The following is a 23,509-nucleotide window of genomic DNA, read 5'->3' as shown; positions in this document are numbered from 1 at the left end:
AAAATGACTCTAGACCTAATGTTCGAAGGATCAAAAATGGCGGCCCTTCAGAAAATCAATTGTTAATGCATTAGACAGCTTGACGTGACATCGTTAATTTTTTGCTGTTATCATAAAGGTATTTCTTAGTAAGGGTCCTTCCCGTTTCATAGGTTGAATGAATGAATGAAAAAATGAATTTTACCATATTTTTGATAGGTATACAATATCTGGTTAGTGGTGCTAAAATCGAGAGTATGTCGAAGTCACCTGGCAACGTCCCGGTGTATGTCGAACCTGCGTCGCTGCGGCATAGAGGCAGCGCTCCCGCCCGCCAGCACGCGCCGCTCTGGAAACAAACAGACATACGTTAGCAAAACTACAGCAACAATATTACAGATATAACAGCAATATTAACAAAAAAATGCAAAATACGACTACACCAGCAGTTGTTTTTATAAATGTTTTTGTAAGCCATCAACAGGTGACGCTAGGCTAGCAAATTGATAAAAAGTTTAATGAGGGTGAAGTCGTGGACTTGTGGTATGCTGTATGCAGTATGAGTATTAAAAATTAGTTTTTTATATTATAAAAAAGGTTGGAATAGATTAAAGACGCATATCTTAAGATTTGCCAATTTTTAAATTTGCAAAGATGCTTCATTGCAAACATAATGTCAATAAATTAGATTTTTGTAGCACAAAATGTTTTGTGTCAACAATGTACGGAAGACTGACAATGGCAGCATACGTACAAAAAGCGACAATGCGCCTGCGCCCGCGCCTCTCACTAGCACTACAATTACAAACAAAAAAACATCAGCTATACTTTTGTTTTCTGTTCACTTCCTACACTTTCTTCGGCATTGTTAGCTCATTTGTATCTTATCATTGTATCTGTTGAAAATACATAATAGCTCTTTAGTGACTAGGAATTATCTCACTAATTATTATAGCGCGGGTCTTTATTTCAAAATCTGCCAGCACTTAAATATTGCATAGTGCCTTGTGTCAGCAGCAATTTTTATGCCGGGGCCACACTAACGAGAAATGCCATTAATTATTGCAATAATGCTATAAAACGTTATGGTATTATCGCCTTTATATGCCTTTAATTATAGGCGATAATGCTATAACATGTTATAGTATTATCGCAATAATTAACGGCATTTCTCGTTAGTGTGGCCCCAGCATTAAAAATTGGAATCTACCGTCATTCGTTAGGTAAATATTTTTTTTCATAAGTGGTTTAGTACAATATGACGTTCATTTTGCATTCGAAAACTCATAAATTGTGATACATTTAAAAGAATGCTACTAACGTGGTCCTAAGAATATCTAAATAATATTATGTAAGCTTTACTATTCGGTTTGACTTTTGATTTTAACATGCTGACCATGCACTATCATAATTCTCAAATAACATTCAAATGAAAGTCGATTACACAATCGTTCGTCGATAAGAGAATGAAATTTGCATTATTTCTATAAAATATCTTTAATTTTCAGATGTATCGCACCGGTGAAAATAGAAAACATGAAAAGTGAAATGTGTTGGCGGCAGAGCGTTGACTCGGCGGCCATGTTGCGGTTGTCATGACAACGCACTCTTACGTAATGCGATACTCGATATAATTCCACGAGTAATTGGAATTAGCGTCGTCAGTCGTGTCGCACGCTTATATTTGTAATCTGTTTTCGTTTTCTCTGTTGACGACAAATCTAGGTAATATTGCTAATAATCTTATAACTAATATGCAAGGTGTAACAAAACTACGTAATAATACCTTAGAGGGTGTACGTGTCGTAGCCCTAGCACGGCCACCGGAAATGCGAAAGTATTGACAAACTGTGGAGATAAACTTAAGGTGGCGTTCCGATCTTTTTTCGTTTCGAATAATTTAATTAAAATGCCACTTTATGACAGACTCTAGACCTAAAAATCCAAATAATATCTTACTCTGACATATACTATAATCTGTCATAAAGTGGCATTTTTACTTTATGTCCACAGTTCATTGATTCTTTCACATTTCTGCTAGTGGCCGTGCTAGGGCTACTGACATAGATTTCACTGTAAAAGTAGCAGTACGCTGAAAGAGTGACTTTTTTATTTTTTTATGGGATTATTCATGACGCTCATGAATATTACCATTCCATTCCAATTCCCATATATCAGAGAACAAATTGCTCTTTCAGCGCTGCTACTTTCACACCGAACTCTCCTGCTTCGCGTTATTGGTCTATTTTGAAACTGCTGACCATAATTATTAGTTGCCGTAATAGGTAACTGGTATTTGTAACATTTTTTCCTCAATGCCAGTACAAGTAGCTCCTATACGTGTACTCAAAAATATAAATACGTACTTATATAAAAAATATCATCAAACTAGATATCAACTTTATCTACTTACTTTATCTACCACTATTATAACAGTCAGATACGTCTAACGACAGTTCCCTTGAAACTCGTAGACACAGGTCGGCCTTGTGTTTACTTCCTGTTCTGCTGAGAGAACTTTGTTTACTATTATAACATTGGCAATGAGCACGAAATCAAGATAAATAACTCATTTATACAAAACAACAAATTATAATAATAATCAACACCTAATAAATATTTATCATTCACAATAATGGTCGCGAGCTCATAAAATTTGATGCTATGAGTGATTAGCATACTCTATTACTACCTACGACAGTGGCTCACGTGGTTTTAAAAGGCCCATTCACTGCAGGACTGCCGTGCAGTCCTGCTCTGAATGGGCCTTTTTATTTTGATATGAAGGCAAAACATGGAAGTTCTTTAATTATTTCAAATAAAGTGCCGAAAATACCTACTAATAATATTAATTTTACCTTTAAAATACGAAGAAAGGGTAAGCGCCATCTAGTGATGAGTAACGGCGAAGATTTTAAAAGTCAACTTTTTCTAATCGTAATTAAAATACGCGAAGAGTTAAAAGTTTTAATAAATTTCCGTACATTTATACAAAAGGTCAACTACTACATAAAATTAATAATTTTAAATTAAAACTTCTAACATGTCTTTAATTAATAGAGATCTATTAAAGTAAATGCATTGTAACTAAACGTAATTGCTGCAATTATACACAATATTGTTGTTAGGAAGAGCCTTCGACATTCTATCACGAGATCACTGCCGCTGCAATGTCGAAACAAAAAATATTACCAAGAAAAATTACTGTACAATGATTTTAAAGCATTAATTCAGTAACACAACCTGCATTTTAATTAAAAATCAAATGCACGCAGTCTATTAATTAAAGTTTGCGTTAAATATGTTTAGTAAAATATTATTAACTAGCTGTTGCCCGCGACTTCGTCCGCGTGGAATTCAGTTTATAGCGCGCGATGTCAACAAAATTGGTGTTGTGGCGGTACCCACAATTCGCCTAACATTCCTGCATCGCGCTATCGAAGTTTCGGAGAACGGCAAGATATGTACAACGTCTGATATGACGTCAGTGGGCTTCGGCCTGACCGAGCATGCTATCTCGCTCGGTCGGAAGATCTTCCTTTTCGGCCGCCACTAACAACGTTAAATTGGTGACCACCGACAAGAACACGCATCCTTCTGGACATCAATCATCATCAACACTCCCCGCCCCTCCGCACCACGTCAGCAGACATCAAGCATAACCGGGTCGCCTCGACCATAAGCCGCGTTGGAGGTCCGCGCCGGTCGAACCCGCGTCTGGCTTGAACGGGGCAGCCATAGGCTACAACGACCGGTCAACAAGCAGAGCACGGGGTCCCTCTCCTGGTCATTGCACGCGTAGCTTCGGCCCACACCTGACAACACAAGCGCATCAAAGAATACCACAGGTTTTCGGGGGGGAGTGATGTGGCGGTACCCACAATTCGCCTAACATTCCTGCATCGCGCTATCGAAGTTTCGGAGAACGGCAAGATATGTACAACGTCTGATATGACGTCAGTGGGCTTCGGCCTGACCGAGCATGCTATCTCGCTCGGTCGGAAGATCTTCCTTTTCGGCCGCCACTAACAACGTTAAAGTGTCAAAAGCTTTTATAAAAAAAACCCTGGTACCCCTTAAATTAAAACAGCTGTGCAGTGTGCACATAATATTTCATGCCAAATTTTATATATTATGCCAAATTTTAAAGCTTATTTAGCCCCCCAATTACACAACTTTACCCATAAACTATTTATCATTGATAGGTTTAAGGTTACGTCACTGTATATAATATAAAGTACTGACTTATTAAATAACGTAAAAAAGAAATAACAATCGAAAAAAATCTAAGCTTGAATGTATGATGATACCACCTCTTATAGAAAGATGTTGGGCAAGCGTTAGCGCGATGTAAGAGACGCACGGCGCCATCTAGTATGAATTTTTGGAACTAACTTAATTTGAACAAATTTTCGTATTTTCACCCCCTTACAACCCTTTTTTCCAGTAAAAAAGTAGCCTATGTCCTTTCTCAGGCTTTAGACTATCTGTATACAAAATTTCATTACAATCGGTTCGGTAGTTTTGGCGTGACAGCGAGACAGACAGACAGAGATACTTTCGCATTTATAATATTATTAGTATATTAGTATAATTAGTATATTAGTATAATTAGTATATTAGTATTAGTATAGATAATAAACTACAACATAAAAATAAATGTCACGTTTCCGAACGTTATTGCAAGTGTCAGAACGGTAGCTGTCAAATCAATTGACGTTTGACATTTGACGATATCCAGTTTGTTTTGGTACGGTACGAAATGTTCGCGATTCTGTTTTAAAACGTTAATTAAATAGCAAGAAATATGTCAGAAGATTCCTCAGATCCTGAAAGTGCTTGTAGTTCCCAGTTTGACCCAATGAGAGTTTTATACAGTGACACACCTAAGGTGCCGGTAACTAGTGCACCTATATTCGAAAACATCCAACAGTTTGAGGCATCTTTAAAACATACGGAGAACGTTTTGCCGGTCGGCCAGCACAGTCTCGTTGAAAAACGAGAGCAGGAGAAGAAACAACGTAAGGAAGAGGAAGAACGTGCTTTAGCGGAGAAAAATAAGAGGCGTTTCGCTCAGTATGAAGGTAAGTTTGAGGTTATGTTGTTAAAACTTTAATTTTGTTTTTTATTACTTTTCTAAGTTAAACTTACGACTTAGGCTGCCTAAATATATTCTAGTCATTGAATTATTATTGTCTAGTTATTATTAATGAGGTTATATTAGCTGTTAAGAGCTGAATACAAATAAAAGTACAGAATGTGTGAAAACTCTCATAAAAAGAAAATCATCAGCAATTGAATTTTTCGGTATAGTTAAATAAGGGTTTACTATGTAAAAAAAATCATTTGATTACTTTAAATGCTATATTTGAGTACTTATGCACATATTACCTTATTACGGACATGGCAACGGAACTTACAAGTGTACTTCAAGTTTAGATTAAAAAATCAAGAGTAACATTATATTATATAGCAAAATTCGTGATTATTATGAACAAGAAACCCAAAGTAAGACTTGATACATTAGTATAGTACAGCCTAACCATCAGGTTAATCCTTTGAACGCGGATTCTTAGAAATCTATTGTTTACATGGTAGAATTTTACCACTTGCGAGTTGATAGGTTAAACTGCTTGATGATTTTTTATTCTATGGAAATAAGAGAGCACCGTTAAAAGATAATGAAACTATTGAGTTTATAAAAGTAATAAATGTATAACATTTTCATCATATTATTTTATAGCACAGTTTAATAAAATGGTACTTTAAAAGTTTTGTTAAAAGTAAAAAAAAATACATTTTCTGGAAAAAGATTCTAAACATTGTGTCTGTAATAAGTTACTAATTATATTCTAAGTTATGTGAAAAACCAATGTTGATGCAGCCAGTCCTTGCTATAATTAAAAAAACCATTTATACAGTTAAAGTGGTCGGTTTGAATTCATTTCAAAAGAGTGCCAATGCACTTGTTATTTATCAGACTCAGATTGTGCTGCAAGGAATGTGTTTTTAGCATTTAATAGCGTCGCTGCACTTAGCAATGCCAGGTTAACAAAGTGATTCTATTGGTTCTCAAAATTGAAGTTGATTTCATAAAAAATGTTCTAAGAATTTTTTTTTAAGAAATCAAGTTCAAGATGAATCTCTTAATTTGCGTTTTGCGGCGGTTTTACAAGAATATGTGATATAATAATAACTTTAAGCAATTTAGAAAATAATAAGTATGTATTTTGTAGTATTTTAATTAGAAATCACTACATAATACTTTAAAGGAAACCTAATAAAAAGTTAATTGTTTTTTCTTTCTCCTGTAAAATGAGTTAAAAATTGATTAAAAAAACAAGCACCTACCTTTGTAAGGTATTGGTACTTCAACGACGATATGTAACATAGACTGAGTAACCAATTATGACATCTGATTCATAAAAAGTGGTCATTACTCGGAGAGTTTACAGAAAAAGCCACTTGTCTAACTCGTCTAAGAACAATTAGCGAAACAATTGCTGTGATAATAATATTGGTATTGTATTACGTTAGTTACGTAAGCGTCATTTGCCAAAAATATTAAAAAATCATTAATCAAGATGCAATACATCAAATGCCTAGAAGGTAACATACTACTATCACACCACAATAATAAAATTATGCAGTAAATAATTAATACAGTAGTGAGCAGACTACATCAAAACCATCCCCGAATCGGACGCCCGTAGCGTGATTTCTGACAACACCAGTACTTAGCAAAACTATTCAGTATCATGTCGCGCGCTTACAATTTGTCTGTTGAGAAAGTTTGATTTTTAGGACACAGGTGAATTACTCTATAATTTATCTATTAGTGTGCAGACAACATGAAGCAAAACGATGCAGCATCACATCACAACTGTGTTAAGTTTGGTCTAAGGACAACTTACATTTATCTATACGTGGGAGAGCCATGCTTCGGCACGAATGGGCCGGCTCGACCGGATAAATACCACGTTCTCACAGAAAACCGGCGTGAAACAGCGCTTGCGCTGTGTTTCGCCGAGTGAGTGAGTTTACCGGAGGCCCAATCCCCTAACCCCTACCCTATTCCCTTCCCTACCCTCAACTATTCCCTTCCCTTCCCTACACTCCCCTATTACCCTATTCCCTCTTAAAAGGCCGGCAACGCACTTGCAGCTCTTCTGATGCTGCGAGTGTCCATGGGCGACGGAAGTTGCTTTCCATCAAGTGACCCGACCCCAAGCTAAAATGCAGCATACCTGTTTCGAGAAGATGGTCGGTTATATATTGAAACAAAAAATCATGCTTTTATTAATTTGACTGAAAAGATATTTTGTTTCCAACACTTCATTTTGCACAAAGTAGGTAACACGTTTAATTAATTCCCACTTGCCAGGAAAATTGACGTTTATTTTATGCTGCCCCCCCTGGCCCTACCTGGGCACGCCCATGGCATCACCTCATCTGTGTTTGATCTCAAGGTTGTGTCACCGTACATAGCGGCTACCCCACGTGTTCACCCCGGCCGGCCTACCCCGCCAGGTCACCGTAGGCCGTTGACGCGAGCGTTCACCCCTGGTCTCGCGGGCCACGCGATTGTTATTTATACCGACTTTTTATTGTTCTGTTTATTTATATACTGTTGTAAGTGCATAATCAGGAAGTTTTGACGATGTATAGAGAAATGGGTGAGCTATTCGGTGTGCGAAATTGTGTTGGAAATTGTAATGGTAGGTGTCTGATATGCATACATGTTTATAGTAAAAGCTTGTCGCATCTTTCGGGAATCTCTGGAATCCACCAATATTTGAGAAATAAAGTATAAGGTCTTTATAACTTTTGAGTTTGGACCGTAGGTTTTGACCATAAAGTTAATATACCTAGCGGAATAGAGAAACAAAGGCCTGAGCAAGAGAGATGTCACTATCAGTAACACTGCCTGGTAAAAAGAGACGTATGATACATGACAGCAGCACTCCTTTTTTGACGTCCAGTCGGCACGTGCCGCACGTTGACAATTTAATCTCATAGAATTCATGTTCAATCATGCTCGTGTAAGTATATACGTACACATATTTTTCACACAGATGAAAACCAATTTCGGTTTCGTTTGACAGCTCGAGATTGTTGCTCTATTCCGCTAGGTATAATATTAACTTTATGGTTTTGACACAATGTTTAGACTGTAACTTGCTGGTTTACAGTTATAATTTGTAAAACTTGTTAGTAAACGTACAACTTTATTTTAAACGAAATTACATTATTTTGCTTCCGCCTTTCATTCACTGTCAGAAATTAACTTGGTTCCATAACACGCCCAATTTTACTTGGAACCTGCCTCCGTAGACCCTCCGTAGACCCTCCGTAGACCGAGTTGCCTACTAACTTAACTTCTTCATATTATAGCTCTCTAGTCTCTTCCCATATGACATAAGCGGTTGGTGTGTGTCGTATACATAAAGTTAATATACCTAGCGGAATAGAGCAACAATCTCGCAAACGTAACCGAAATTGGTTTTCATCTGTGTGAAAAATATGTGTACGTATACACTTACACGAGCATGATTGAACATGAATTCTATGAGATTAAATTGTCAACGTGCGGCACGTGCCGACTGGACGTAAAAAAATGAGTGCTGCTGTCATGTATCACACGTCTCTTTTTATCACGCAGTATTACTGATAGTGACATCTCTCTTGCTCAGGCCTTTGGTTATCTATTCCGCTAGGTACATTAACTTTATGGTCGTATACGCAGAATTTATTTGTCACCTGCCTCCATACATTTTCCTTCGAACACGATGCCTACTTAACTTCTGCGTTCTATATATATGACATAAGCGGTCCGTGTGTCCGTTATCGGCGCATTTGCATGCCGCCCGTGACCCCCGCCCGCCGACCTTGCCGGCTTATCACTACCCACTACCCACTGCCGAAGAGGAGGTTATATTTTTTACTAACGCTGTTAGGCCTTTTTGGTCCTCTTACGCCAGTCTTTTTTTTTTTTTTTTTTTTTTTTTACGTGGGAGAGCCATGCTTCGGCACGAATGGGCCGGCTTGACCGGAGAAATAGTGATATTTCTCCGGTCAAGCCGGCCCATTCGTGCCGAAGCATGGCTCTCCCTCTGTGAGGACGTGAGTCCTCACAGAAAACCGGCGTGAAACAGCGCTTCCGCTGTGTTTCGCCGAGTAAGTGAGTTTACCGGAGGCCCAATCCCCTATCCTTTTCCTTTCCCTACCCTCCCCTATTTCCTTCCGTACCCTCCCCTATTCCCTTCCCTACCCTCCCCTATTACCCCTTAGAAGGCCGGCAACGCACCTGCAGCTCTTCTGATGCTGCGAGTGTCCATGGGCGACGGAAGTTGCTTTCCATCAGGTGACCCGTTTGCTCGTTTGCCCCCTTATTTCATAAAAAAAAAAAGTCTAGGTTAGAGTTAACCATCGTATTTATGAAATAAGCATGATATTTTAACACAGGTTAACTTAAACTCGGCTTGGCGCAAGTGGGTCTAAAAGACCTAATAGTACGGGAGCCCTAGAACAATTTTTTTTTTATTGCTATCAAGCTATTTTTTGTGAGTAGCTTCATTTTGATAAGACGAACAACATTTTTATTTGCGATTTTTTTTAAACGAAACGAAAGAATTTGATACTTAATAAAAAAATTGTTTTAGGGCTCCCGTACTATAACGTTTGTGAGTTAAAAAAAATCTCTTAGGCAGTACTGTACTAGGTAGTATGAGTTGGTACTTTGGTAGTGTTCGAAATATTCTATTAATCATTGTTTTTCAAGGTATAAAAAATTGTCACGCCACTCGATGTAGAGCATTGAACTTTGGAGTCAGGACAATTATAGTATCATTGGGATTTCGGACAAAAGAGATGAAGATTGATGTGATAGCCATGCTTCGGCACGAATGGGCCGGCTCGACCGGAGAAATACCACATCCTCACAGAAAACCGGCGTGAAACAGCTCTTGCGCTGTGTTTCGCCGAGTGAGTGAGTTTACCGGAGGCCCAATCCCCTACCCTTTCCCCTATTTCCTTCCGTACCCTCCCCTGTAATTCCCTTCCCTACCCTCCCCTGTTACCCCTTAAAAGGCCGGCAACGCACCTGCAGCTCTTCTGATGCTGCGAGTGTCCATGGGCGACGGAAGTTGCTTTCCATCAGGTGACCCGTTTGCTCGTTTGCCCCCTTATTTCATAAAAAAATATATATTTAACATTTACTTACATTTGACATTCGGCACTCGTGTGTTCGATTTTCGGCTCTATCGAATTTACGCAGAGTTCGACTTTTAGTGCTTCAAAGTCCAAATAACCGACCTTCGGATTTAAGACAGTATGCAGCCTAAAATGCCTTTAACCTAAAAGGCAAAGCTTACTTCTATTGTCTCTAGATTTAGGTTCCGTAGACTTTCCACAGCTGCGAGATCGTGCCATTTTGGGACAGCCACGAAATTGTTAATTTCGTTCTCGATTTCATATTACCACATTAGGATATCGCTATTAATTATAGTTGACTAAGGTCCACTTACGACAAGTTAAATTAGCTTTCTCGTTCAAATGTACAAAGAAGCAGAGGAAACGCATTAATAAAGAACCGGAGTAATATTGACATAGGCTAGACCCCTGACTCCTGAGAAATACATAGGCTTCTTAGTTATGCAAAAAATGTACGCTATTGTGGTAAGTATTTTATTTAACGCGTACGAAGTTGCTGGAATTTCTAGCCAAAATTATACTCCAGTGTTAACACTGGAGTATAATTTTGACTTTTAGGCATATATGCCCCAGCCCCCAATAGACTTATTTTAAACATATCAACGTAAGTCACACTTTTCAATGTATGTACGTTTTCCGCGGGGTTTCCAATGTCTGTACATCTACTAAGTAAACGCCCTTATCACAGGTCGAGACAGTCCTTTAAATAAAGCATGACGACTATAGGTCCGGCCTCCGTGTGATTGCACTGTGCAGTGGCATGTTATTGTATCGGAGTTATCTAGTGTACATAATTGCCATAAATACTTTCTCGTTGCATAACCGCTTTCCACGTGAGTGTGACGTGCATGCCATGCCATGCGTGCACCATGCGGGTCGATGACCCGCGCTGAAAAACCTGCTTCAACCTGACCAGGCGATGCCAAACTTTTTATCGTTGCTACATTAAGGCCGGGATGCACCGCTCTGGGTATAAGTTAATCTCCGATTAAATGTATCTCGCTCGTTCTTTGTAATGTTGAAAAGGCATATTTGAATACGGAATTGCGTAAGCCGAGATTGGCGCAAGTGGGCCAAAGTTATGTTTCGAATGTAATGCAAAGTAGTGGTAATAATTACTGTTATGAGGTTGTTTTTGGTTTTAATGCAGTGCTGTAGTCCCAAATTAAATCTTGATGATAAGAAAAAATTTAAAGTTTTTAAAATTTTTATTAATTTTTATAGCGCTTAGTTTACTCAAAATTTAGTTTCACGTACGCCGCGCAGTTCCGTTTTACATTTTCTTCTGTCAAATTCAAGTTCATTGTTGTAAAATATTACGTTTTCATTATCAGAAATCTCTGTATTAAATTGTATGCAAATGTGCTCATACATGTTTCGTAAATCGTAGCGAATTCAAGTTACAACTTGGCTCGTGCCATCTAAACTTTAGATGGCGCGTTACGCGCGTAAACCGGAGCGGAAGTGATGCAACGCGTTTCGGCGCGCATCTGTGTAAACATGGCGCGCTTTTCTGAATGGCACGGCGTTTCCCGCGCGCGAGGCCGACGACCCCGCCGCGGTCAGCGCCCGGGGATAGCCGAGTGAAAGTAATTCGCGATCGCCGACCGCTCGCGAGCCATGCCGCCCTGGTAGTTGGTACCCGCCGAGATACGCATACAAGGGTATTGGGTCTTGTCTACTAGATAGTTTGGTAGACATCAGTTTGGAGACCCAGAGTGATCTAAGTGACATTTTTGGGGTAAATGGATCTTGGTACACAATAGCAAAGAAAAATCACTGATCTCAGGGGAAGGTAAAGATTTAAAAAATAGTGGAAGAATTATTAGATAGTCATACGTGGGAGAGCCATGCTTCGGCATGAATGGGCCGGCTCGACCGGAGAAATACCACGCTCTCACAGAAAACCGGCGTGAAACAGCGCTTGCGCTGTGTTTCGCCGAGTGAGTGAGTTTACCGGAGGCCCGATTGCCTTCCCTATCCTCGCCTATTCCCTTCCCTTCCAATCCTTACCCTCCCCTATTACCCTATTCCCTGCAGCGCTTCTGATGCTGCGAGTGTCCATGGGCGACGGAAGTTGCTTTCCATCAGGTGACCCGTTTGCTCGTTTGCCCCCTTATTTCATAAAAAAAAAAGAATTTGTTACTTGAATGAGTTGTGATTTTTCTTTGCAATTTTGTATAAAATCTATTTTTGCCTAAAATGAAAAATATCTAATAATAAAATAATTATTTCAAATATCAATGTATGTGCGTTCAAATAATCGAATGCAAGTTATCTTACGGCCGCAATCATAGACATTTACGGCCGTTCCCAATATTTGATCTATCTCTGGTTTTGCCCTACTAGAGATAAGAATAGCTCACAATTGACATTAGAGACTTATATTTTATGTCAATTGTGAGCTATTCCTATCTCTAGTAGGACAAAACCAGAGATAGATCAAATATTGGGAACGGCCGTAAATGATGATTAAACTTCAATTTAATGAAGAGTTTGACAGTTAATGTTACAGTTATGTAATTAATATTCGCCTCTGAGTGCGGCAGTTAGTAAGTATAATCGACTATTGACGTTTATCTAGCTTTCGATTCGCGTAACGATGATGCGATAAGTATGCGGTAGGTGCGATAGTTGCCTGAACGATACGAAAACGAAAGTCGCTTCGCCTCGCCAGTCGTACCCCAAAACCGAGTTCGGCCGAGGTCAGCGCCATCTTCAATAATATCGGCTATAACAGTTTTAATGCGGTTCACTCCCGTAAATCAGATGTGATTAGTCAATAAAACGAAACCAAAAGTTTCACGTTCGTGCGGGTTTTTGTTGTATTTATTATATTGTATTTGTTTTCCCTCCAATCACGCGAGTGATAATAGCCGGTATCACTGTATGCATAATGTATTGCACTGATAAGAAACTATAGCTTCTGTAGACAGTACAAGTCTACAGTACAGCTGAGAGTTACCACTCGCACAAACTAAAAAATAACTCATTGAATTAGACTTAGGCCTGTTTAACCACTTTCTGATAAAGTGCCTAATAGGCTATTCACAACTTTTTTGACAGATTCTCCATACTTGATCTGTCAAGTTAATTGGTGGATAGCCTTATCAGGAAGCAGTGAAACAGGCCCTTACTTTTGAGCAAATAAACTGAATAGTGGTAGAATCTACTCAAAATATGTACCTAGAATCTACGATCTCGTAGATGTTGCCCGCACTTTGCTCTAGAATTATTTTATCGGGTACTAAGCGTTTTTTTTTCCGGGATATAAGTCCTGACTCCTGAGTCCTTTTCGAAGACTCAAACTGTCATGAAACGGTCCTACATGCCAGACAAAGGCAAGACCACGTTGTATAGCTCTTTGTTGTGTAAATATTTTATTAGTGAGGAGGTGGGGTTTTTACCTTTACGTATAATATTGTTATGGCAATAAAAGTTCCCTATCGCTCGTAAAAGCTACAATATGATTGGAATCATGATATTACACAATTATTACTTGAAGGCGTTGTCGTCGGCCTATTTTTGCCTCTGATATATTAGCTACTGCTTGATTATGGCTACAGATGACTCGCTTTTTAAAGAGAGCGACGTAATATAAAAGCGAAATGAAAACCCATTTATATAAAATTTACTGTAATTTCTTTCCGCTAGAGTGCAGCACCAGCTGTTTTGTTGAACGTTTTACAACGTTTCTGTCAATATTCTGATATGATATGTGCAACAGGTCGGATTTTGGTCGGATTGTTTACTGTATATGCTTGTAGCGCCCTCTGGACCTTTGCATAATAATTTTCCCTATTTGGTGAATATGAACACAGCGCGGCGTAGTAACAATGTCTTCTTATCGCGACTCGACTATACCTAGTTGCAGATAATGATGTTGATGATAGTGATAATGATGATGATGATGATCACAATTGGCGCGTTCGCGGTGTTTGTGTACCGAGTACCGACAGATGTTCCGTAGAGCATTGACTTGTGAACTAACAATGTTATTGCTTCTATTTTCACGGGAAAATCTGCTCTAGGCAATATTGAATTACCCGAATATATTTTGGCCTTTAAAACACTTTACCTGTTTATTTTATAACTTATCGGTATAGGACTTTAAAAAGTTATACCAATATGTTTAATTGAGAAACTATAAATTTACTGAAATCACACAGGTTAATTTGAAATTCGTTCTATAAAAACTCTATTCCTTTCAATTTGAAATGATAACATTAATATACAGTTGGTTTTCGTCCGCCCTTAAGGTTGTCAGCTTTCTAGTCGTGGCCTATGGAGAGAGCGGGCCCGGCAACCACGCGCACTCCGCAACCACCCATTAGGCTAATACACTAAAGGTTGTCAAGGTTGTGGGAGATGTATAGAAATCATCAAGAATATTCGTTGGAGTATTAACGGAGATTATAAATATTAAAAAAAACCTAAGTCCTAACCCTATAAGCAGAAATAAACTGTGTTGTAAAACTCTGAATACTCTATCAAAACTATATTATTAATTACACATTGATTTTCCCATATCTGCAAATATAACCTACTAAATGATGCTTTAAACTTTGTCGAGCCGGACATACGTTTTTCTGTAATAAAGTATCCTTTGTATATTCTGAGCTTAGCTCTGTCACAATGGTAGGTGTATTTTTTTACTATTTACGAACTTTATTTTTCAGGAATGGTAGCTACTAAACCCAGGAGGAAGGTGGTGAACGTGCTGACGAGGATACAGTCCTCCATTGGACCCTTGGGCGCTCTGAAGGACTGCGTGGACCAGAGGTTGCGGATTAAGGTATGTGATGTCATTGGTTGTCTGGGTTAAATAAATAATAATAATATATTTAAAAAAATCGACAACTTTGATATATTGTCACTCTCACGATTTAGAAATATGTATTCATATAAATGTAATGGAATTAAGAATTGAGATAAAAGGCTCAAATAATGCGGATTTAGGCTTTAGTCTACTTAAACAAAAAAAAAAAAAACTGTTGCTATGATACAGGCTGGTAAAATGGGTAAAGCAATAAGTCAATGAAGCAGAGGTAATAAAATGAGGAATGGCTATGATGTGCATAACAAGAGGCAAAAATTTATTCATGCATAATTCCTGACTCATCAAAGTATTTTGTTTTTAATATTGCATCTAAATCGGTCGAACACAATTTCATAGCTATATATACAATGTGTCCCGACACCGGTGTCCGATCCATATTAAAAACAAAATAAGTACTTTGATGAGTCAGGAATTATGCATGAATAAATTTTCGCCTCTTGTTGTAAAAAAATTGAGAGCCAATTATTTGTCTTTGTCACTAAAATATGCCATACATTATCACATTTAAGGATCGGACACCGGTGTCGGGACACATTGTATATTATTCATGGACGGAAGACATGCAGTCTATTTCTATTCAGCTATGGGCATTATTTTTCTTTAAAGTAGGTTTAGGAGCGTTACAGCATGCGCCAAGCGGGCACATGGTCTTTGTTGGCGACTTGGCGGTGCGCCAGGCGGCACATCTTACAGTCGTTTATATCTGGACTGCAATGTCTGATGCACGGACTTGTCGTATAGAGGCCCAGTTGCGCCATCCAAAGTTTATTTCGGATATAATATTATGTTGACCTCTTATTTTATATGTTACAATGTGTTCCTTCCATACATCATGACATTAAAGAATCGGACACTGGTGTCGGGACACTTGTAGCTAACGACAAAAAATAATTTTATAGTCGCGTAATTTTAATTTTAAGTCTTCTACGAGTGGTCTCTACTCACTTTGAATTCATTTTCATTTAAATGTGAAGAAGGCTAGGCCAAAATGCTACCAATTTAAATGTTACTGGTTATCCACAAAAGGTATAAACATGAAGGTTTGGGTAAAAATAAAAGTGATGCCACTAGGAAGTATAAAATGCTTATTTCTTGGGGACTACAATCAATATTGTCGGACTGCAATTACAACTTATAAGGACTGTATTGACGGTGATTAATCATGATAGTGACGTTGTTTACATGTTCGTGGCTTATGGTGAACCTTGAATCATTTCCAGACTATATTTCAGCTATGTCCATATTAGTGGAATGGTAGGTAAAAGGTCATTAAATTATTTAAATCCAACAATGTGTAATTGCTACATTTAACGAAATTGTGCTATGTTTTACAGACTTCTAAAATTCTTTTTGGGAAGCATCACCGCCCTTATTGTAAAATGTCTATTGTCACAACTAATGTTTAGGTGCTGTTTTCAAGCGAACTTTTTTAATTATTATTGTTGCTTTATTAGGAGCCATTAAATCCTTTTTAGACCTTTTTTGTCCTTACGTGGAAATAACGTCTTATATAAACTATCGAATTTACAATCTACCCTTTAGGGTAGATTGTAAATCCGATAGTTTATATTGGCATTCGATAGTTTAGCTCAGCAGTGCAATCAATATGATTCCATAAAAGCAATAATTTTTAATAATGTGCAATTATTTTGATGTAGTATTTTTCCGCATAAGTGAATTCATCGTTGTGAGTCAGTGGAAAAGGGCTAGGAAGAGCCTTGCGCCGGCGACGCGACGTCATGCGCTTGCGCACGCTCTATTAATGGCGCGCCTGCACTCTAGTCTCTAGCGTCGGCAGCTAAAGCGTTACTGGATAGTGGATGTCTTGCTGACGTTGAAAATCTTAGGTTGATTAAAAGCTGGTAACTTCTTATTAAACATACAAGATTTAATTGAACGCTATTGGGACCAAAAATCTGGGTGTAATGAGCGAATTATTATTACTTTTATTTCTGACTAGCCTAAAACTACCATCGGTAAACATAGAATACTTACTCTCTACCTTTTAACATAAAACCTCTGCACTTACGAGACCTGTATGTTTTACCTGTAGTGCATCAGGTAGGAAAATGTTATAAACCCTCCTGATTGCTTAAGCCCAATATTTCCAACTTTCACTTTTACATTACGTCTATTCAATCGTCTATTTCAATATGATGAAAATTCTAAGCAGACTAAACTAAGTAGGTTCTTAAACTTCATTAAAGGCACTTTATCATGTACCACGTGTCTGGACGTGGTGTACGGCGTTAAGGCTGTCTGTGACCGCGGCTCGGGCAGTAAATCCGCCGATCTGGACTTATCGTATCCAGTAAATCCCGACGACGCCCTCACTTAGGCCCTTCGCTGTATCTATAAGGGTTTTTTTTTATAAAATAGTGCCAATTAATGATTAGCATATCAGTTTATGAAGAAATTACTGAATACGTGAGCCTTTGCCTGCGATTAGTAGGTAGTATAATAATTATGATCCCCTTTTTAACCCTCTTGTTAAAGTAATTTTGAAAAAAACAGTCTTCATTTTTGTCTAGCATCAAAGAGGATTCATTGAGGAATTTTTAACCAAGTTTTAGAATTTTCTGTGGTAGAACCGCGGCTTCGTGCGAACAATAGAAAATCGATCTAGTAATTTTGAAATTTAACTAGATTCGAACAAGCACTTTCGATTTTTAAAGGCTATGTCACTCAGCTTACATACAATAGCGCTTTTATGGGACGTATTAACAATATTAACTATTATTAAATTTAATTGTTTAAAATATAAAATACTTTAACCTTAGAATTTGTTTATATATATTTAATTACATTTATTGTTAGACTAACCTTGTCGTATTTACGTTTTAGTGTTGAACCTACGTAGCCCTATCTTCGCCTTGAATTTTAATTTTTTCCAACTTGTTAAAGTGCGTTGTTTACAAGGCATTCGTCGGAATAAATATTTATTGATATATACATATAGTGAATTAGTGATGTCACCTTATGTGCCTTTAGGTAAAGTTGTATAAAAGAATATTATGTTTTATTTTAAGTATACTGCAGTAAGCACCCTAGTTTTAATGTAATAACCTTATTTTCCTGTTCTGAGGTAATAGCTAATAAGTTATAATGACGTAGTCCTGTGACTTAGCGTAACGCCTGATCTTCTGACAATAAAGGCGATAAATACACGTCAGATGAGCCTGTGAAAAGTTGCAGTCCTGATATCTCTTGCCGGTCATGGTCATCCGTCCCACCGGGGTACGAGATTAAAGAAAGAGGGAGTGCTCGTGCACTGCTCACATTTGTCTTGTAAAGTTACTAAAACCGACCACCGTCACCGAAACCGGTGGATTATTACTGGTAATAACTCCAGGTACCTGGCGCATTATTCGCCGTATTAAGTTGTCCGCCACAAGTCGGGTCCCGCAGATTTAGTGTCGACACCGCTGTACTTGTCGATGAAAGTCCGTTGTTGCAGATAAAACAAAGAGAAAGGGAACACGACGAATGCATTTGATTCAAAAGATCCTGTTCGCGCTGTAGCACCACAGAGTAGAGACAGAAGACTGCAAGCTTATTTCATAGAAACATACCCTCTGGTGCTCACCACAGTTTATATTTGATTCCGTAATAATATTTATGTTTTTTTTTAAATATTTCTACTGTGATTATGATTACGCTAAGCTTGCGGCTGCACATAGGTTTATTACTACGAAAGAATAAGCAAAGAGACACATTGAGAAAGTAAATCTGACATTTCGTCCCAAAAATCGGTTATTCTTTTGTGAAGGGATAACCCCGACAACGAGGCATGTAAAAAAAAGCGGATCTATCTAAACCCGTACATTTGTCTAAAAGAGGAGCCCAGTACACTTATAGTTTCTTGACATCCCCACATTTCTATATTTGTAAACTGGCAGTGGAGTTTCCGTGGTTGCATTGTTTGCTTTCCGTATCTATTTACTCTGTGGCTTCGTTTACGAAGAAATCGTAAATTCTAATCCATTGCCCTATCTTCTGTCTGAAATCTGGACTCGTGGGATATGTCACTTATTTGTTGTGTAGATGTACGTTTAATCTTGTTCTTTGTCTTACTTTGTCTAAATGTCTTTAAAGTAATGCTTTTCTGTGCTACAATTCGCTAGCTTGAACAGACCATCTGGAATGATTTGACCACACCAGATGGTCGTGAAAGTTTAAGTAGAGAATCTGCTGTTGTATATTATGTGAGTTTATAATTTATGTATCTGAGAGAAATATATAATAAGGGTGTATTGATATGTAAAATAGTACGGTAACACAAAAATGTCAGAGAGAATCATTAGGAAACAAGGAATGTAAGAAAAAAAATGTAAAAAAATAAAATATTTTTGTAAAAATTGACCTGTATTACGTACGGGGGAAATAATAATAATAAAAAAGTGAGTTTATATAAAAGTTGTAACTTATATTAATGATTTTACTTTAGGGTGGGTATGTGTCCCTTATATAGAGTTCACTGTGCATTTTATTAGCACTTGAACATGAGCTTTCAGGTTGTAGACCGCATTCCGAAATAGTCTACACTGTAGACTATTTCAAAATGTTATACTGTAGTGTTTACTTTTTACTTTGCTACGGTTTAAATTTTGTGACCTATTTTAAACCAGCCCCTGCGTACCCCCTAGGTGGGATTTTAGCCTAAATTTCGGAAGGTGTTCTTAATTTGAAATTCATGTCTCCATTACCTTTTACAACGAGTTTTTTAACATTGAAACCTTTTCTTATGTACTGGCGGACTGAACCCCGGCGAAGGTCAGCTGCTGTCGTTACCGCGTGTTACGCATGCGCGTTGCACGTGTACCGACAGCAGACAACTTTCATCTGTTTTTTAGCTGTCAGGTGACAACCAGCGATGCTTGTTAAATGTAGGGCTTGATGCGATAGCTTGTTTTTTTTTTCTTTTTATCGTGATCTACTACGGCCTCTCTAGATGAGCTTGGGATGAACCAATTTAAGACAAAGAATATTATGTGTGGGCATTGGGCCATAATCGTCTATAATTGCATACCATATAGCATGGACAATCATAGTTTTCAATTTTATGTCGACGTTTGAATGTTTTCTATGTAATTTGAACTAACTTCTCTGTCTTAAATATACGATTGTGGCTTTTAGATTTCCTATTAGATATCGCAAATTCAAACATAATATTTCTATCAGATGTCGACTTTGATCTCGGAGATATATCATAATTACTAGGCAGGCGTCCCTAATCTGGGAGCGAAAGGTCGGCCAGCCCGGGGCGGCCGTTCTACGCCTTCGTAAGGATCGCTGGCTTAACTTTCTGCAATCTATAAAAATATACAACGAGCAAATTTGCTTTACTAGTTTTAAAATTTGCTATTGACAGGAACCATGGAAATTAGCGAGCTTTCTTCTTTATCTTAGTTATCTCCAATCATAGAAAAGTTTTCAGATAAAAAAAACTTGTAGGTCAGTTTAGCAAAGCTGGCGTAGAAAACAATTCTTATTGAAATGAAAGTGTATTTAAATAAGAAGTTTTTCAATAAATTGAAGCACTAGGTTTTCAAGGCACATATATTTAGTATTTATAATTCTTAAATAAAATACAGGTCACGTAGGATTCCAAGGTAATCGAGCGAATGTTAAAATAGAACACTTTTTCACGAGTTTTCAACGGTTTCGACCTATTTTTATACGATTTAAATGCGATGTTTATTTTAATGCTTTAAGAACAATTTCTACACTTTATTGAGATTGACATAGATATCGGTTGTTATATATTTATGTAATTTAAAAAATATCGTTATACAATCTTTTCTAACGTAGTGCCCTGTAAACGATCAAATTCTTTGTCAAATTTTAAGTGTTTGTCAAACAATTTGATAGTGTACAGCTTTATTTAAAGCGTTTGTACAATCTACAATGAAAACGTGAATTTCATTTAACAAGTTTGTCAAACAAAGATAGTTTACAACTTCGGGGCGCTTAAGACGCTACTTGTTCGCTTACTGCTCTATTGTAAGGCTCTTTTTAATCGACTTTCAAAAAGGTTATATGTTCGGCTGTGGATATTTTTTATTTTTGTATTTCTTTTTCTTGTCATTTTTTTTACTTTGTTATTTAATTTGACGGATACAAGTTTGTTTTGCGTTCTATACTAAGTGGAGAGACCTTGTTGTGATGTCAGTTATCTCATTGCCATTTCCATTGTATGTGTGTGCGTGTGTGTGTGTGTGTGTGTGCTGGGATCGTGCTCGGTACTTCCTAGTATGTACGATTATCAGTCATTAGTCAAGTTTGGTGCTCACCTTGGGAATTAATTTCAATAGATATAATTGATCGACACACGATCAATGTTAGATACCTAATTTGACATAGTGAAATAAGTTCAGTATGGTTGCGCGTGCTGATTTTTTTTTTCATGTGCGTACTTTACATACTTTTTTGTTTATTGTTCTTTTGCTATACCATTTTAAAATTATATTTTACACAGTAATTAATCAAATATTTATCTGTTCCTTGTCTGTACTTTTTTTTTGAGAGAAATGTATTACTTTAATTAAAAAGTTGAACTATAAAATACAAAGTCCGAGAATGAACCAATATTACTTTCCTAATATCCAAAAAAAAAAAACAAATAAGCGTATTTTTCTGGCGTTTTGTACGGAACCTTTCGTATGCTAGCAACTTGTACTCAGCCTTTTTTTACAATCGAGAAGAGAAAATACACGTTTGAGATAACTAAATATCGCACTTATAAGGTACTCACACAGAACTGGGTGGTTTTTTTGCCCGTTTTTTGTCGGAGCCTGCCCCCGAAATGTATGTAATGCATAATGCAAGGCGAGCAACATTCGTGGCCCTGTGTTCCACTCGTGTTAACTTTGAAACGAACTACATTATGAACTTTATTGCCATTGTAATAAGATAGGTATGTACGCGCGTTTCGCTATACTTGTATTTAAATTTTCTTCACATGTCGCCAGCACTTGACGCATGTAGTTTATCTAGCTCTATAAATAGCTGATATAATATTGTAATTATATTTTCTAAGATCGCCTACATATAGGGACTAGAGTCACAGAGATTCAGAAATCAATGAAGAGGTTATCTGAGTAATTTCTGCTAGCAATGTTATTAGTTTAAACTTGATAAGATAGAGCGGAGCAAAAAAGCTTACGCTCTTAAGAGGAGTCCACACCGCCCTTTTTTCCATACAAACGTTGTCCCCTGTTTCCTCCCTGGATTCTACTACTACTAGCATTAGTAGAGTTATAATTTTTTTCCTGAATATCTACGTCCACTAATACAATGTCCCTATGTTTTATTTCTTTTCATAATTTAATTATTAAATAAAATATGAACGTTCAAAAACCCAAAAAAAGCCAGATTTTCCGCTGTGTTCAAACAATCAGAAAACAGATTTGGCTAGATTTTACAAAAAAAAAACATAGGAAAACAGCTCAAGCATTTCTTTAATCTTTAATGAAAAAAGTACTTAAATCGGTTAAGTTTTGGAGAAGGAATCAGGGGACAACGAATAGTTGATTTTCTGCAGTTGTCTCTATCGCGTTCTGCGGTATAGGCTTGAGGTAAAGGAGACAGCTATAAATATTACACGTACTTTTTTTCATATCTCTCTATTTTCTATATCTTTGGATCCCTGGTGTATCCTCCAAGATGATACGTACTAAACTAGAGATGAGTTCCCATACCAATAGTAAGACTTTACAGTGTATTAAAATCTTTGTCTTTTACGTTGAAAAAGAAGCTTAATGGACAAGTAATAAACGATGTAATACTATAACGTCTGTATAAGGGGCTTCTTCCTAGTTTAGTAGAGAAGTAAGTATCCTCTTGAATTCAGTTGCTTTTTTGCTTACTTAATTTGGAAGTTTTTAAACCTTTGATTTCTATTGCGTGTGGTGTACTCGTATTTAGTGTGATTGGCGCTGTTGAGTGCGCGATGGGCGATAATTTGAAGGGTACTTACAGCTTATCGTGTGGTGTTGTCGGAGCATGCGGCGGCAGGATCAATTGCACGCCATTACCTGGAACAGTATTATTTTAAATGTCTTGTTTTTGCGTCATTTGAAAGTGTTTCGTGTCGAAAAGTTATGAAAAAAGTACTTTTCTTAACGTTCAATTATCAAATACCAGTCGGTTTAAAAAATAGCAAATGTTATACTGAATAGATGAGCCATTTAATAGTAAGTATATAATTGTTTAAGGATACATAATACTTTTCTAATTTGAACATTTTGTATGCATTTAATTAGGGTATGTTATTCGAATATTCGAATATTCATTTTATTCGAATATTCGACGATTTTATTATTCGAATATTCGCCAAATTATTTTTCGAATAATTCGAATACTAAAAATATTTTTTATTTTTGTTTAAAATGCTATTAAACATAAAATTTATATGGAATAAGAACATAGTTAAATTTATTTTAGAAAAATAATATTATTTATGAATATTCTACATCT

The 23,509-nt window shown here is 37.2% G+C and overlaps 2 protein-coding genes across 3 annotated transcripts in view; one reads left to right on the top strand and one right to left on the bottom strand.

Moving 5' to 3' along the window:
* LOC121729830 (ecdysone-induced protein 74EF) overlaps positions 1-23,509 on the bottom strand; it is a 196,616-nt gene that overhangs the window by 121,038 nt on the left and 52,069 nt on the right. For both annotated transcript variants that reach the window (XM_042118465.1, XM_042118466.1), the window contains exons 3-4: positions 23,010-23,067; positions 250-328 (exon numbers count right to left, since the gene is read on the bottom strand). The gene's annotated coding sequence lies outside the window, so the exon portion shown is untranslated. The remainder of the gene's footprint in view (positions 1-249; positions 329-23,009; positions 23,068-23,509) is intronic.
* The window catches only part of LOC121729832 (U7 snRNA-associated Sm-like protein LSm11), a 41,814-nt gene continuing 23,037 nt past the window's right edge, over positions 4,733-23,509 (top strand). Inside the window, exons 1-2 of the mRNA XM_042118469.1 lie at positions 4,733-5,063; positions 14,871-14,986. Of these exons, the coding sequence (XP_041974403.1) occupies positions 4,787-5,063; positions 14,871-14,986 (393 nt within the window). The 5' untranslated portion in view covers positions 4,733-4,786. The remainder of the gene's footprint in view (positions 5,064-14,870; positions 14,987-23,509) is intronic.

Source organism: Aricia agestis, chromosome 8, assembly GCF_905147365.1.
Source record: "Aricia agestis chromosome 8, ilAriAges1.1, whole genome shotgun sequence".
NCBI classification, from domain to species: domain Eukaryota; kingdom Metazoa; phylum Arthropoda; class Insecta; order Lepidoptera; family Lycaenidae; genus Aricia; species Aricia agestis.
The sequence above is the reverse complement of the archived record's forward strand: the minus strand, read 5'-3'. Positions and strand labels throughout refer to the sequence as shown.